The 17,561-nt window shown below is 34.9% G+C and overlaps 1 protein-coding gene and 1 long non-coding RNA gene across 2 annotated transcripts; one reads left to right on the top strand and one right to left on the bottom strand.

Moving 5' to 3' along the window:
• Positions 1–8,986: 8,986 nt before the first annotated feature.
• LOC127258988 (uncharacterized) lies at positions 8,987–12,327 on the top strand. Its single transcript, XR_007840412.1, has 3 exons — positions 8,987–10,171; positions 10,243–10,482; positions 12,228–12,327. It is a non-coding gene; the product is annotated as an uncharacterized LOC127258988 (long non-coding RNA).
• Positions 11,606–13,163, bottom strand: LOC127258987 (uncharacterized). The gene is made up of 2 exons (XM_051286098.1): positions 12,110–13,163; positions 11,606–11,840 (listed from the first exon to the last, which is right to left on the bottom strand). Exons 1-2 carry the CDS (start codon positions 12,376–12,378, stop codon positions 11,726–11,728), a joined length of 384 nt encoding a protein of 127 aa, XP_051142055.1. The 5' UTR covers positions 12,379–13,163; the 3' UTR covers positions 11,606–11,725.
• Between the last annotated feature and the right edge of the window lie 4,398 nt (positions 13,164–17,561).

Raw genomic sequence — 17,561 nt, 5'->3', positions numbered from 1 at the left:
TAATTATCCGATTCAAATTCTTTTAATAATTTTAAATTTAAAATTTTCCCGGAATGATTTATGTTTATATTTTTTTATTATATTTTTATATAAGTATATATTATTTCTTATCAGTATTTATAAATGTGATTATTTATATTTTAATTTTTTTTTCGTATTAATAGTTAAGAAATTATCTTATTATCGATTAAAATCAAATTTTATAATTATTTAGAAGTATTACTCATTTCAGCATTTTTTTTTTCATTAAACTTATATATAATTCATTTATACTAAACAATTTTATTCACTCAAAATTTTATTATCTCACTTTAAGAAATAACAATCAATTTGGCACAGGGATGGACGCGATTAGGATATTTGTAAATGTAGGTATTAAAAATTAAATGTCTAAATATCATGTATTTTAGAATAAAATAAAATTCTAATAAAATAAATATATGGCATTTAATTATACATATATGTTAATTTTTTACAATATATATCAACCATTAATGCAAAAATCTGCTTAAAAGGAAAGATATTGTACAAATAATACGTACATAAATAGAGCCATAATAAATTTGGCATCAAAATAAATTAATATTGTCAATAAATTAAATATATAAATTAATATCTTTTAAAAAAGACAATGATATAAAAATGTTTGCGAGAAAGGAAGGTGCACAATCAACCATAATTATGTATTTCATTTTATCAATATTAGTTTACTTACTCTTTTAATTCTACCTATAAAATGAGAAAATTTGATATTAATAATTTATATTATTTTTGTACAAAATTCATAATTATATTTAATATAATATAAAATATTGCGTAAATATTATAAAAATATTATACATAATATAAACTCTATTATATGATTCAATATAATATTAGCAAAATATCTATCTAGCTATATATATAATTATTCTATCAAATATTTAAAATTGTATATATAAGATACAAATTTTTCAAATATTAATACTAGTACTAAAATTTATTTATAGTATTCTATATATTTTAAATACTTATTATCTATATATATATAAAAAAATGTGTAGATAATATAAATATAATGAGTGTGTGTAATATATTAATTTTTTTTCAAAAAATATGTTGAAAATTTTTCAAAAAACAAATAAACCCTTATTCTATAGAAAAAATTTTTTACAAGAAAATAAAATTAAATAATTTTTTATCAAAAGATTTATATTAAATATACATGTCACAATTTTGTATAATTTTTTTTTAATCTTTACTAATATTTTTATTTTTTATTTTAAAACGTGAAAATAAAATAAATATAAATATAATTTTATTAAAAAAATAAATTTAATTTTTTAAAAGAGCCAATAAAAATAAATAGAGTCAATTTTTTTTTCTTATTCAACAATTCTAATTATAACAACACACCTAAAAAATAAATATATATATATAAATTTATTCAAATACACATCCTAAATACTCATGCATATACCCCACTGATAGAGTTAGTGGTCTGGAGTGCTTTAATTGTCTTATTCGTTGGGAAATTGAGTGATATCAACTATATTCTAAAATACCTGCAGCTATATATATAATATTTAATTAACCACCAATCATACATTGACTCCCGGTGTTTGTACCCCGAGAATATTGTTGCATATGTGCACCAAAGATATATCCCAATATAATTTTTATGTACCTACAATATAAAGTAATATGCTTCGCTAACGCGTATCTATGCTCTGGTTATATATGGTTGGAAAAATTGACCGTGTTTGGTTTAACATATTTAATTGCTCTTAGTAACCAGAGATAAATTCATCATTATTGTGTTCTAACGACTCCCTAACATGTAAGTAAAGAAAAGAACATATGTTTACTATAGATGGCTAAACAAGTAAGAAATGACGTTGATAAGTTTGTTGGTTGTTACTCATGCATCACTACTGTTGATGTAATTTTTCAACAAAAATAAAGTAAAATTCAAAGATATAGAAAATATCCTTAAACTTGATTAATTAGTGCCTGAGATTAGGAATCTCTAAACACTGTATGGTACAGAAAATAAACTGGAAAATAAAAGACTGAAATTTAAAGTGGTGATCCCCAAATCTGACTTTGCTTTGTTGAAGTTGATTGAAGATGCCTTTTCAGAAAATCTGAATCCTTAAATAGCCTTTGAAGAAAACGGTTTGAACCGCCGTTTGGTCGGTTACAGCAACCGCTGTCAACCGACCATCAAATTCTCCTCAATTGACACGTGTTACAACTTCCTTCAACCTCCCCAAACCTCTCACGCCTTAAACCGTCCCAGAAATGCCATTCGCCCGACCTGCTTCTTCGCCCGACATCATTTGGGCCGACCTCCGCATCAGCCGCCCTCCGTCTTTGACCGACTTTAATTGGTCCGACCATGGACCAACCAAATGTGGCCCGACCACGGACCAACCGACCGGCTCTATTTGCCTTATCTCTTTAGAAGGACAGACTGTCCTCTGGACAGACCTCCGCATCTGTCCGTACCTCTTCCTTGCCCGACCTTTCTCTTGACAAACCTTCGCGTCTGCCCGACTTCGTCTTTCACCCGATCTACGGTTTACCCGACTTGGGTACACCTTTTTTCAGACTCCGCCCGACCTTTCTTCCTTCCCGATCCTTGCATCTGTCCGATTGCACCCGACTTCTGGGTCATTTAACTTATATCCAGACCCGTCCAGAATCCCACTGCCATTATTTATTATTATTATTTTTTGTGCTTAACAATAAGCCTCCTCCTCAAGACTCCTAAACATCAAAGTGATGTTTTAGGAGTTTGCAGGTCAGCATCTGAGGCTACATCAGCCTCAGATCCGACCTCCATCTTCTGAGGCTACGTTGGACCCGACCTCCATTTATTGCGGACTGGTGGTGGTCTGCACATTGATCGATCTTGCACTACCATCTCTTCAGCATCTCCCCCCTGACGGAAGTCATGATTATTTTCTGTAAAAAAGGATTCTAACCTTCTTGCCGTGGATGCTAAACTGGCCAGATCTTGAAAGTCGTGGGCTGTCAGGGCCTCGCGAAGTCTGGTATGCATGTTCCTGACCACCAAATTGGTCATTTCGCTTTCATTGATCATCGTAGGACATCGTCCCTTCATCAATCGCATCCTCTCTATGAATTGGTAGCCGGTCTCTTCCGGCATCTGCGTGATCTCCAGAAGGTCTATCAGTGAGACTGTCGGCAGAGGATTAAAGAACCTTGCATGAAAATCTGCCTCTAAATCTTCCCAAGTTCGCAACTGTCCAGGCGGCAGACTGGCATACCAAGAAAAAGCTGTTCTTGTGAGCGACAACCCAAACAATTGTAACTTGTGAAATGGATTGTTGCCTACTTCTCCCAATTGAGCCGTGAAGCGACCCACATGCTCAATGGTAGAGGCTCCGTCTTCTCCCGAAAAAGAATAGAAGTCTGGTGGCCTATAATTTCTCGGGAGAGGATGATCGTTAATGATCCTTTCTGGAAATGGCCTCTGGTAAACCGGCCTGTTCACCGTTTGCGGATTCATTCCGAAATGCACCCGCAAAACTTGAGCAATATCCTCCGGATCTACTCTGGGTGGAATATGGTCGAACACTGGAATGTGATCGTGAGTCTGACCTCCCAATCTTTCTTCTCTGGAGAAGGCTGGTTCGGCTGGGATGGGATTATGAGTCTGTCCCTCCAACCTTTCTTCTCTAGAGAAGGCTGGTTCGGTTGGAATGGGATTATGAGTCTGTTCCCCCAACCTCTCTTCCCTAGAGAAGGCTGGTTCGGTTGGAATGGGATTATGAGTCTGTCCTCCTAATCTCTCATTCGGCTGGGTATTATCAACCCTCGGTCCCAAAGGAACATTATCTGGGAAAGTTAAAGGAATCTTCCCCATATCTGTTCGGTTGAAAGTTGTGACGCTTGGAAACGTACTGTCAACGTACGTTGGCCCTGCAAACGTTGATCCTGGAAAAATCGCCTGAAAACGAGCAGGTGACACGGCTGAAAGCATGTTTGGATACAGGGTGAATCTGGAGAATGCCTGATCCACCATGTTCTGTATTAGATTTTGTTGTTCACGCAACATGTTCGTTTGTTGCTCACGCAACATGTTCTGCATAACCAAAGTTTGCTGGTTGTTCATTTGTTGAATATAAGACAACCAATCGGTAGGTGGTGGGGGAATCTCCCCTGGATTTGGCATGACTGGTGGTGAAACATTCTCTCCCACCGGTGCTGATGATGATTGAGGTTGTGTGCCTGCCATATTGATTTTTCTGATGATTCGGCCAGACCTCAGTTGTATGACATTTTGTGTTGATGTAGGATCAGCAATCTTGCCTTTCTCCCACTGTGGTCGCCAATTTGTTGATGTAATTTTTCAACAAAAATAAAGTAAAATTCAAAGATATAGAAAATATCCTTAAACTTGATTAATTAGTGCCTGAGATTAGGAATCTCTAAACACTGTATGGTACAGAAAATAAACTGGAAAATAAAAGACTGAAATTTAAAGTGGTGATCCCCAAATCTGACTTTGCTTTGTTGAAGTTGATTGAAGATGCCTTTTCAGAAAATCTGAATCCTTAAATAGCCTTTGAAGAAAACGGTTTGAACCGCCGTTTGGTCGGTTACAGCAACCGCTGTCAACCGACCATCAAATTCTCCTCAATTGACACGTGTTACAACTTCCTTCAACCTCCCCAAACCTCTCACGCCTTAAACCGTCCCAGAAATGCCATTCGCCCGACCTGCTTCTTCGCCCGACATCATTTGGGCCGACCTCCGCATCAGCCGCCCTCCGTCTTTGACCGACTTTAATTGGTCCGACCATGGACCAACCAAATGTGGTCCCGACCACGGACCAACCGACCGGCTCTATTTGCCTTATCTCTTTAGAAGGACAGACTGTCCTCTGGACAGACCTCCGCATCTGTCCGTACCTCTTCCTTGCCCGACCTTTCTCTTGACAAACCTTCGCGTCTGCCCGACTTCGTCTTTCACCCGATCTACGGTTTACCCGACTTGGGTACACCTTTTTTCAGACTCCGCCCGACCTTTCTTCCTTCCCGATCCTTGCATCTGTCCGATTGCACCCGACTTCTGGGTCATTTAACTTATATCCAGACCCGTCCAGAATCCCACTGCCATTATTTATTATTATTATTTTTTGTGCTTAACAACTACGCTCACAAATTAATTGTTTTTTAGACATATTATGTAGTAATCCATACCGTAGCACACACAACAACATTTAGTTCACCAAGGCTGAGAGGGGAAGTGTTCTCACCGAGTACGCGAATACGCCCCTCCCCATGGAAATAACTGAAATTAACTACACTTGAAGGTACCTGATAATACACAAATAATACCTAAGAAACCATTACGTATACCTCGCATGTAGGTGTTTGTACCCAAATCACACATTCTTATGTACCTACATAATATATCTACATACCCTAAGGTGGATTTTAACTACTTATAATAATAGTCTCATATGCTTTAGTAAAGAGTATATATGCTCTGATAACATGTAGTTGGAGAACGATCGTTTTCTTGTATGATATATGTACTATTATACTCCAACCTCAACTAGTAGATGTCTAACAAAGTCATAAGTGACTAAGTTGAATTATATTGGTTGTTAGAGTACACGATTGCTACCACAAATTGAAAATCTTTAAATCTATTACATATTAATTCACACCGTAGCGCATACAACAACTTTTGGTCAAGGGCATCTAAGCATAGGGTCTGACTCGACTAAGCAGGTGAGTACTCTATAGCAGCTATGTCTTACCCCTAACTTGGTTTCGTATACGAAATTCTATTAGTTGTGTACCTACTGCAGTCTTTTATGTAACTGAACATCATAATCTCGTGACAGAGTTTTCTAACTGTGTAACATCATAGCTCATGTTAATATTTGTTATGATTTATCATATGACCAAAAGTGACCTTGATAGATTAGTACCTACGCTACCACGCTCATATGCTTCTGAATGACGGTTTCGATTACAATTTAAAAAGCTGATGATTCAGTTTGAACCGCCGATTTATGCATATTTATTTTTAATATTTTTCTTTTTCGTTTTTAAGTTTTTCTAAATTTAAAATTTATTCAAAAATAATTATTTTTTATTTTAATTCCATTCAGATATATTTATTATTTATTTATTAGGTAAAATCATATAAATAATAATTGCTAAGATTGTTACAATATAAAAGTAATTAAAATAATAAATTTACTAAGGGTGTGTTTGTTTGAAGGATTTTGGAGGATTTTTACTATTCATCCAATTTTTTCCCCCCAAAAACATCACATCAAACACCTATTTCTCATTTTTTATATTATACTAAAAATCAATTTTACATTCAAAACATCACATCAAACCCTATTTATATCACATCATACAACTATTCAAATTCAAAATTTTTACTATTCAAATCCCAATCCAAAATCCAAACTCCCAAACAAACACACCCTAAGTAATTAAATTAAATTAAATTTTAAGAAATTGATATGTATTAAATAATAAAATAGTTTAAATTAAATATAATTGTATAATAATAAATACAAAATCTAAAATATAAATATACAAAATAATATATATTATTATATAATTAATAATTATTTATTTTTATTAATATTAATATTTCTTTATTTTTATAACAATTTAATTATATATAGTAATTTTAATTACAAGTATATTATAATATACAATTTTAGTTCTGAACATCCACTCTCCACTCCACGTTCTACAGCCACTACCGCAGGCGGCAGTTGCAAGTAGGGGTGAGCAAAATATCCGAAATCCGAAAATCGATCATAACCAAACTAAAATTTAAAATTTGGTTCGGATTGAATTTTTGACAAATTTCGAATTTCGGATCGGATCGGTATACTTAAAATCCGAACCAATCCGAAATATAATATTATAATATATATTTTTATTATATATATTTAATATATTATTAGGAAATATTATATTTTAATATAAAAAACTCAAAATTATTAATTATATTTTAATATATTTACTTTTATATATTATATATATTTAATATTATAAAATAATTATAAAATATAAAAGAATTTTACAAATTAAAAAAATATTTAAAATTTCGGATTTTTCAGTTTGGTTTGGATTTTTTAGTTCGAATTTTGAATTTTCGGATTTCGGTTATTTCGGTTCGGTTCAAATTAATTTTTTCAAAAATTTAGGATTTTCGAATCAGTTCGAATTTGGCAAAATTCGAATGCTCACCCCTGGTTGCAAGGGTTCATTTTTCGTTTTATTTTTATTTTATTTTTTTTCCCTTATTTTCTTCTTTTCCAATCTTTTTTTTTCTTATTTTTCCCTGCTTCTTTTTCACCGTGGTTGTCCCCCCATAACATTCCATAATCTAGTCGTCAATCCACAGTCGCAGCCGGTGTGCAAGTTCAAAATTAAAAAAATAAAAACAATGGTCGAACCGCCGGTTGAAATCGTAAACCGGCGATCTGAACCAGCTGTTCGTATTTTAACAAATATATAAATCGTAACAAGCGATTCGAAAACTGGTAAATCGGATATTCAGAATGATATGGACAAATTTAAAATATAAAAGTATATAAAATAAATTTATAAGCATTTAAAGATATTCTAGAGGCACATTCAATTTTTACTGAAGAAAATATAAAAGAAAGACTAATATTAAACTAAATAAGTAAAAGAGGGAGTGCAGATCAATTATTTTAAAATAGGGATTGAATTATAACTAAACATTACCGGTAGGGAGTGCAGACCAATTATTTTAAAATAGGGACTGAATTATAACTAAACATTACCTGTAGGAAGTGCGGACCAATTATTCGTAAATTAATTCAAATAAGATGTGCGCCTATTTCTCTTGTAGGAATTCTGGCAGCCTCGTGAAAGCTACTGTCCCGCGTGCCCCCCGTCGATAAAAGCCAACCTGGAACAAAGAGAATCTGGGAAGAAAGCATTAAGACTTGGTGCTCCTTTGCATGCCCACCGAATATAAAATGCGATAGCAGCAAGTCTTTATTTTATCCATGGAGACCCGCAGATCCAAAGAGAAGTTCTCCAGTGCGCCTTTGTTAGGAGCAATCCATAAATAATATATTGTGGCCGCAAAGGCCAGCCTCCGAATAGTTTGAAGCAGGGGATCACAATCCGCGCTGTGCCTGATCCAAGTAGAAGCAGATTCGAGAGTTCGTAGATCAGTAGGGATTCTGGTCCAGCTGCAGACTTCATTCCAAACCTGTAAAGAAAAGAGACCCTAAAAAACCAAGTGCTGTATTGTTTCTGTGCAGTCCTTGCAGAAGACACAACAAGGATCAAGGTCGAGGAAAGATAACCGATCTTTGGTCTTCAATCTGCCAAGCGCCGCAAGCCAAAGAATAAAGGAATGCTTCGGGAGAACGGGGAAGTCCCAAACAGGCTGAAATAATTCCCAGTCACTGCCCCGAGATCTGATGCAATTGTAAGCTGCTGTAACATCTCTTTTGGCTCAACCGAACCAATAAATGATGGTTGTACGAGCTTCATTCATGCTCCCACAAATGGCGACAATTCTGTCCCGAATTTTCAAAATCAATTTGAGAAAATAAGAGTGCCTGGGGCCGGCTTCAAGCTGCCAAACATCGTGGGAGTGGAGATATCTATGGTGCATCCATTTCGCCCAAAGAGAAACCTTATCCGAGTGGAGAATCCAAATAAACTTAGCAAGAAGTGCCAAGTTCCACTCCGAGAGTGAACGAAGACCCAACCCTCCTTCAGTTTTCGGTTGGCAAATTATCGACCACGCAACAGAAGGAGATCGATTCTGCCATAAGAAAATCCTGCATAACTTCACAATATGGCTAAGAACTGTTGTTGGCATAGGGAAGATGGACAACCAAAAACAACATGTTCCTTGAATAACAGTTCGAATTAGCTCAAGCGTCCCCGCGTATGAAAGGTTGCAGCCACTCTACCTCCCAATATGATTCGATAAGGAGGATATAAGACTATTAAAAACCTCGACTTTGGGTTTCCCAGGGCTTGCCTGAACGCCCAAGTACTTGAAAGGAATAACGCCACGAGAAAATCCAGACTGGGCAGTCATGCTGTCCACTTCTTCATTTGTACATCTGGCAATAAAGATATTAGAGTTGGATGTATTAATACCCAGTCCAGAGACACTTCGAAAGTGCTCAATACAATTCAAAAGAAGACCAATCAAATGAGAATCAGCTCTCGAGAGGAGGATGATATCATAGGAAAAAGCAAAGTGAGTGATCTTGAGAGCCGAGCATCCCGGATGAAAGTTCATCTCTTTATCTGCACTTTCTCTTTTAAGGAGCCGAGAGAAGTACTCCATGCAAATAATAAAAAGGTAAGGGGATAGAGGATCCCCTTGTCGCAAGCCTTTTTTACCTTGGAAGAGCCCATAGAAATTCCCGTTGATCCCTAAAGAAAAGGAAGCTGTGGAAACACACTCCATAATCAAATCCACCAACTTCGTCGGGAAATTAAGAAGAAGAAACAACCCTCTAAGAAAATCCCAGGAAACTGAATCAAAAGCTTTGGAGAGCTCCAGTTTAATCATACATCAAGGGGAGCTCCTTTTTCGATGATAATGCTTGAGGAGCTCTTGGAGAAGGAGGATGTTCTCATTCATATTTTTGTCCTTGAACAAAAGCCCCTTGAGCGAGATCAATAATTTCCGGCAGGGCGAGTTTGATGCGGGATCTTGGAGATGATTTTATAAACCACCTTGCAACATGCAATCGGCCTGTAGTCCCCAACAAATGAGCAGCATGCTGATTTGGGAATGAGGACTAGGTTCGTGTGGTTATTCTCTTTTAGGAGCTTTCCGTGTATAAAGAAGTCAATGACAGCTTCACAAACATCAGCTCCCACAATATCCCACGCAGGCAGGAAGAAACCAGCAGAGTATCCGTGCTGCCTGGTGCTTTATTAGTATCCATAGCTTTAATATCCGCAAGAATTTCATTTGGTGTGACGGGACCAAGGAGATCAGGGTGAATAGAATCTGGAATGCACAACCCCCCAAGAATAAGTGCCAAGGAGATCGGTATAGAAGCCCGAGAATTCCCCGATAACTTGCTCGATAGAGGTAGTGATCGAGCCATCAGCTTTAGTAAGTGAGACGATGCAATTTCTCTTCGCATTCCTTTTAACAAGTGAGTGAAAAGTTTTTGAGCACTTATCATTATCAACCAGGAATTTACACTTGGTTTTTTGTTGAACAAAGGCGATAGCTGTTGTTTGGAGACGAGCTGCATCTTCCCTAAGCGAGGAGAGAAGTTCTGAGTCCGCCTGAGATGGATTAGCAGCCTGTGCAGATTTCAGCTTATCAATGGCACATTTACTCCTCTCTAAAATGTGGGAGAAATGCCTTTTATTAAGATCCAACAACCCTTTTTTTAGATGCTTAAGCTTGGAAGCAAGACTGAATTGAGCGAACCCATAAACAGGGAGACTCCAAGCAGAGGTAACAGTATCCATGAACCCTTTCTTGATGCTAGTAGCAATAGATATGGTGAAATTGTCGTATTTGAACAATGTCAATGTAACTTGAAGAAGAATTATTCAAACATTACCGTCATCACCCTACAAAACTATTTTCAATATAAAAAAATGGGATTAAGGTAATAACATTTCATCTTATTTCAAATAAAATTAAGGCAAAATAATAAAAAATAATAATGTGGTTTTCCAAATTTGCTGAAAATTCGTTAAAAACTTTCATAAAATCTACTCTTTGTTTATGATATATTGTACACTCATTGTTTCCTCTAAATTTCACTAATAGATATTAAATTTATCATAATTGATAGTCATGTCCTTATTTAAATATTTTTTTAATTTATTTATCTCATTGTGTCACCTCTAATTCTTCTTCTTTCTTCTCTCTTTTTTGGGGGTGTTTGGCAAATAGCTTTTAAGAACTTTTAACTTATTGAATAGCTTTGTCCTTAAAAATTTATTATAAATTTTACACAAATAAATATATTTTGATTATTTATTAATTATATTAGAATATTTTATTATATTATAGTTTTACTTTTATAAATTTAAAATAATTAATTTTTATATAAAAATTATTTTAATTGTAAAATATATAAATTTATTAAAATCAACATAAAATAAAAAATATAAATATTAATAATTTATCTTTTTTATTAAAATTACATTATATAAATTTTATACTAAAAATAAATTAAATTTATTGAAAATTATAAATATAATGAACTAATCGATAACTAACATAATAAATATATACACGAAAAATTTATTATTTTATAATTTATATCATTTTTAATAAAAAAACTATTTATATATTTTAATAAAAATATATTATTTTTTAAATCTAACTGTAATAATAAATGCTTTTATAACACTTTTACAATTTTCAATAAACTAATAACAAAAAATTTTAAACATTCTAAACTCAAAAAAACATAATTGAATATATTAGAAATAAGAATAAAATAGAAATGTCCTCAATTTTCATTTTACGTATAAACAGCTAATATCAAACAGTTGTTTTACCAAACATTTTAATACAAACAACTAATCGAATCAGCTAGTCAAACCAGCTAATTGAATCGGCTAACAGCTATCAGCTAATTGAATCAGCTACCAGCTAATCTTTTATTCTTCTTTCTCCACTCTTCTCTCCGCTCCACGCCTCCACTCCGATCTTCTTCTTCTTCCTCATTCTTTTCTTTCGTTCAGTTGGTTCTTTTTGTTTCTTCTTCACACCGCATTCTCAGCTCTCCTCCGTCGCTGTCTATTGGCATTTTTGTATTAAGTTCGAGCCCACATCCTTCTCTCACTCCCATCTCTCTGCCGTAGTTGTCAGTTTGGGTGAGTTAGAATTTCTGGGTTAGGAATTTTGAGTTGAATAAAGTTTTATTTCTGAGTTAGAATTTCTACGTGGCAAGTTAGAATTTTTGCATTTTTTTTTAAATTTTTTTAGCAGGTAAAAAAAAAACTTCATTTTTGGTGAGAATCTGGATGATACATTCATTATCTTCTCTTTTAATTAAGCCGTGAAAAATATGGAAACAAATAGAAAAAATAAAATAAAAACGAAAAAGACGTAAGAGTAATACCTCGTCACAATCAGACCCAACACTTGTTTCCAATTCCAATTCTTGAAATTCCTCAATCTTTCATGCGTGTTCCAATTGTCTTTCTCATTATTCTTTTTTTTCTTCTCCTCTGCTATAGGATAATTGGTCTCAAAATAGGGAACTTTGGAGCTCAAGAAAGTGCCACAGAGGCAATTGATTTGCAGTCGGAGTCGGAAAGGATCATGAGTGCAGAGGTGGAGCGACCGAAGTGGTTGCCAGCTGTGGAGGGCCAATTCGCTTGAGACCATCGTCTATGAGAATCTCCCTCGTAGAGGCAATTGATTTGCAGTCGGATTCGGCGATGGGAGGCCACCAGATTCCGTCAGACTGCGGCGCCACTGCCGATGGGATTTGGGGCCAAAAGTTGCTTCACTTTGTAGTTTGTAATAAGAAATTGGAAAGCAGTTAGGATTTCTGAGTTGAGTATAGTTTGATTTCATATGCATGCCGCCCACTTTGATTCCCGTTATCGGAATAGTGTAGGCTAGCGGATCGAGGTTTGGAATCCGCTGATTTTGGATTCCGATTGAGATAGAACAAGCAAGGGTTGAACAACGTAGCCAGTGGTGGTTTCTTCGGTGATTTCCGATGACATTGAATCCACGACAGCTGTTTTATAAAAACTTGCAGAAGAATGGGAATACGCTACTAAGCTAAACTAACTAATAAAGCATTAAGAAAATAATACACTACTAAACAGAACTAATTAAACAAGAAAACATAACGAATTAAATAAACATAACGAATAAAGCAAGAAAAATGATAATCGAAAGAGAATCAAACCTAAGTAAGTACTAACGTAAGCACGACCCGATACCTTTCTAGCATCAAACCATCCTCTACGAAGGCATCACCTCGGTCGACACCTTGGAGAGCTCTTTCACCTTTCCCAAATGCCATGAACTGAGGCTTTATACTCAAACCCGAATTTTGAAACTAAACCTCATGGAGCATGCCATGAGATAGCATTTCATGAAATATTAGACTAAAATAGAAAGTCTTGCTATCAAGCATAATTTTCTATAAAAGAAAATGATCATAAATATGATCAAATATTCATTAAAATAGAATTTTGTTTGGTATGTAATACAGAGCACCTAAGGGAACTTATATAGGAGTGGGGGAAGAAGATAGTTGATATGTTTTCCCATGTGGGATAAAAGAATCTCTCAAAGTGCGACAACTAATTTAATGGTCCCCTTCATGCATGTAAAAGACATGTGACATTTCCTATTATATATATATGTCCCCCAAGAGATGCCCCCTCATTTGTGCATGTGCAATCCAACTTTAATCTAATTACATATTAAACCCTATATTTTTATTATACTCCTAGGTTTGTATAACTTTTATGTTAGTTGTCCGATTAAGGCGTTGTAAGCTCCAAAGTAACCTTCGTAGAGGATGGTTCGATGATAGAAGGTTATTGAGTAGTGCTTACGTTAATACTTACTTAGGTTTGCTTTTTTTTTTTTCAATTATCCTTTTTCTTGTTTTATTCATTCCGTTTAGTTATTTCGTTCCTTTTTTCTTGCGTAATTAGTTCCGTGTTGTATCTTGTTCTTTCTTGTTGCTTTATTAGTTAGTTTCGCTTAGTAGTTTATTCTATGTCTTTTGTAATTGATCAATTCGGTCCATAACATATATTAATTAATTTTAGTATCAGAGCGGTTTGATCAATTTACATTATCTTTATTTCAAAAATTCCAAAAAAAAAAAAAAAAAAAAAAATTCCTTTGATATGTTTTCTTTTTATTCATTCCTCTAGTTGCTTAGTTGAGCTTTTTATTGCATATCCTTGACGTAAATTTTATCACGGATTTTGTCTTTTCTTGGCCTCCTAGTCTAGACGATTTGATCCTCTATGTTTCCTAGTATACAACATGCAACATACATCCATATGCATTATATGAACTCAAGTTTGTGACCTTATGGACGAGTGATTTTAATTGTATACTTTATGCTCTTGCTTGAGTTTTGCAAATTTGTTCTTGTTTGAGTTTTTTCAAGTTTGCTTTTGTTTGAGTTTTGCAAGTTTGCGGGTTGTTGAGTTTTTTGTTGTTAAAAAGTAAAGTTGAATTATTGTTGAGCTGGATGTTATTTGGGAAGTGTAATGAGTTATTATTGATGTATTGTTTTGCCTAGGCCTTTCAATATTTCCGTGAAAAAGTAAAAAAATAAATAGAAAAAAAAATTGTATAAATAATAAATTGTTGCGAAAAAAAAACGATAAAAAAAATCGAGCGGGAAGACTAGTGCAATTTTTGTCGGTAATCTTGTTTGAGTTGTAATTTTCTCATACGAGCTCTGTTTTTTGCGTATAATATGTCATTGGAAAGCTTGTAAAGTGAAGAAAAATTTTCAAAAATTAGTTTTTGTGAATTCGTAATTAAGACCTGGTTATTCAGTTTTGGGGTTTCGAGTTTAGCAAGATTGTGTTTGTCATATTTGTTTGACATGCTTTCAAAAGGACAGTCTTTGTGGTGATTTTGTGGTTGTTGAGATCTGAATCAGTGTGTTTGTTGTTGACTTGCATTGGTCCGGCATTTGTATGTTGTGTGCCTTTTTATCATTAGTCTATAAATGTGCGAGCTTGGTTCTTTGCATTGCATGATTGACACTATCTTGTACTTTCTTTGATTGAGTCATGTTTCAAGTTTCTTGTGCACTTTAAACTTGTACATTACTCAAGTTCCACCTTTACAACTCCATCAAGGCACATTTAAAGAGCTTGGGAACTCTACCATTTGTCGAGAGGTATACACAAGTGTGCGTAAGTGGGGGTTGTGAGGACTGACTTTAAATATATATATATATATAGTAGTTTTCTTTGGTGCAGGTACGTCTTCATTGGATGAAATCTTGGCTAAGATAAATAAGCAAAGCAAAGATATGCGAGATATTAAAGACGAGTTAGGTGGAAAGATAGATATCATGACATCTCGAGTGGATCAACAAGGACGAGAGATACACGACCTACGGAGTCAAGTAGATCATGTTCTAGATGACATGGATGATGTTGTGGATGTTCGGATGAAGGCTTATGCGGATGCCTTGTTAAGGAAAGTTGATCAAAATATTGAGAAGAGACTTGATGAGGTCTTTGATAAGGTTGCTATTCTTTAAGAAAGGGGAAGTTATAGTGATGCGAGATGTGAAGAAATCCACCTTGGCAAGCAGCCTATGGCCTCAACTATTGTTCTACCAAATATAAGATCTATCCAAGTTGATGATTTTGCTGAAAGGCGTCATACAAATCCGAGGCCTACATCTACCAAAAGACGACAAGGAAGAAGGGATGCTACCAAGGAGTTGTTTGATGAATTTTGATTGGAAGAGGAAATCTATGACTGAAGGGGCCGGGGTCGAGCCAATGAGGTTGATGATAACATACAGTCCATCAAGTTCTCCATACTACATTTCGTAGGATTGGCTGATGGTAATGAGTTTCTTGATTGGAAAAGCAAAGTGGAGATGATGATTGCATATCATAATTACTCGGAGCGCAAGAAAATTCAGCTTGCTGTTATGGAGTTTAAGGAGTATGCTCTTGTTTGGGGGGAGAAAGTACAAGCTAATATTGCAAGGTCCGGAATGCTTCCGATTGAGACACGGGAAGCCCTTACTTAAGCTATGCATGCACGTTTTGTGTCCCCGCATTATCGGATGGATCTCCTTTAGAAAATTCAGTTTTTATTCCAAGGTAGCAGTCTGGTTGAGCAATACTACAAGGAAATGGAAATGCTTATGATGCGGGCTCAACTTAGGGATGATGATGAAGTAACCATGTATCGATTTCTCAAAGGGCTGAGGCGTGATATTATGGTTCAAGGGGATATGTATCCTTACAATTCTACTTTGGCCTTGTCCAATTTGCTACCAAGATTGAATCCCATGGAAAGGTAAGAGCGGGTGTGAGCATTGGAAAGGCGCTACCAAATTTCAACAATTTTGGAGGTAAATATAGGACCATCAAAATCATAGCCCAAAGGAGATGATAAACATACAACCAAGAATAAGTTGTTTAAGGTGGTTAAGCATGATGAACAAAGAAAAATCAGCAAGGATGGTTCAATAAAAAAAAGCAAAGGATGTCACATGCTTTAAGTGCCAAAAGAAAGGTCATTACGCCAATGCATGCCGTAATGTTCAAACTATTGTGCTTTGTGACAATGGGACTATGTACTTTTGTTGGACGATAAGGGTGAAGATTGGGAACATGAGGTTGAAGAAAGTAAGGATGAAGCAATCCAAGAGACCGAAGAGCAAGTTGAAGAAGATTCATCGGGGAGTCTCTAGTGGTTTTGCGAATGCTTGGTTTTGAGGGGAATTGAAGAGATATAAATAAAAAAAACGTTTTAGTTGATTTAATCAAATAAAAGGATTTTGAATAGTAGAAATTTAATTAATTTAATTTATACTCTCTCTGTCCCACCTGAAAGGATACCATTTCCTTTTTAGTTTGTCCCACAATAAATGATCACTTTCTATTTTTTAGTAAAGTTTATCAAATCAAAATATAATTAACAATAACCATTAAAATTAATTACCTTATTCTATTATTAATATAAAATATTTTATTTTTAATATATAAATAAACAAACCCACACTAACACACCCAAACCCACAATATGATTGAAACAAATAATAAATCATAAAAATTCTACCAGCTTTGCAATTCTTCTTCTCCCTAACAAAAGCCCTAGTCGACTTCGCAATTCTTCTTCCTCCCTAATGAAAACCGTAGTCAACTTCACCTATGGATTCTAACCCCCCAATCCGATTTTTTATGGGTCTTGGTTAGTCGCCACCACCTCACTGCCAAGGATGTCGAAGGGAGGAGTAATCGACTTCGATTACAAGACCACCGGATTGTCTTTTCCATCGGTGGTTTCGACGGTTAAATATAGTGAGTTTGTTCCTAAAACTTATTTCTCCGATGAATCGGAGGCGACGCTGCTTGGTGATGACCAGGTGAGCCTCTCCGGCTATGTGACTGATACCCCCACTAATTTACAAGGTTATCAAAGTGTGGGTGGATTCCGATCTTCATTTTGCCCAAAATCGTCATTGGTGTTCAAACGGCCTTTAACAATCGTGGAAGAGTTTCAATTGCTCTACTTCCCCTCAATTTTCACTATGTGAGGCTAATAATAATCTTTACTGATTTATGCTAATTTTTTCTATTTGGAGATATTATGCCTAAATTTGTTGTTAATTTATGCAATTTGATGCTCTTTTAGTTGATTTTGGGATATATATATATGAACTCTATTTCTCACATGAGAATTTTATTCATAATATATTGCTTGTATGAGATTTTCTGCTCTAATGAAAATTATGTCTAATTTTTGTTGATCATGAGTTCCTTGTTATACCACTCTTTCATTGCATTAGATGAATATGATGATATGCTACTATGCAATATATA

This window comes from Andrographis paniculata, unplaced genomic scaffold, assembly GCF_009805555.1.
Source record: "Andrographis paniculata isolate CXL003 unplaced genomic scaffold, ASM980555v1 Contig5END, whole genome shotgun sequence".
NCBI lineage: Eukaryota > Viridiplantae > Streptophyta > Magnoliopsida > Lamiales > Acanthaceae > Andrographis > Andrographis paniculata.
The sequence above is the reverse complement of the archived record's forward strand: the minus strand, read 5'-3'. Positions and strand labels throughout refer to the sequence as shown.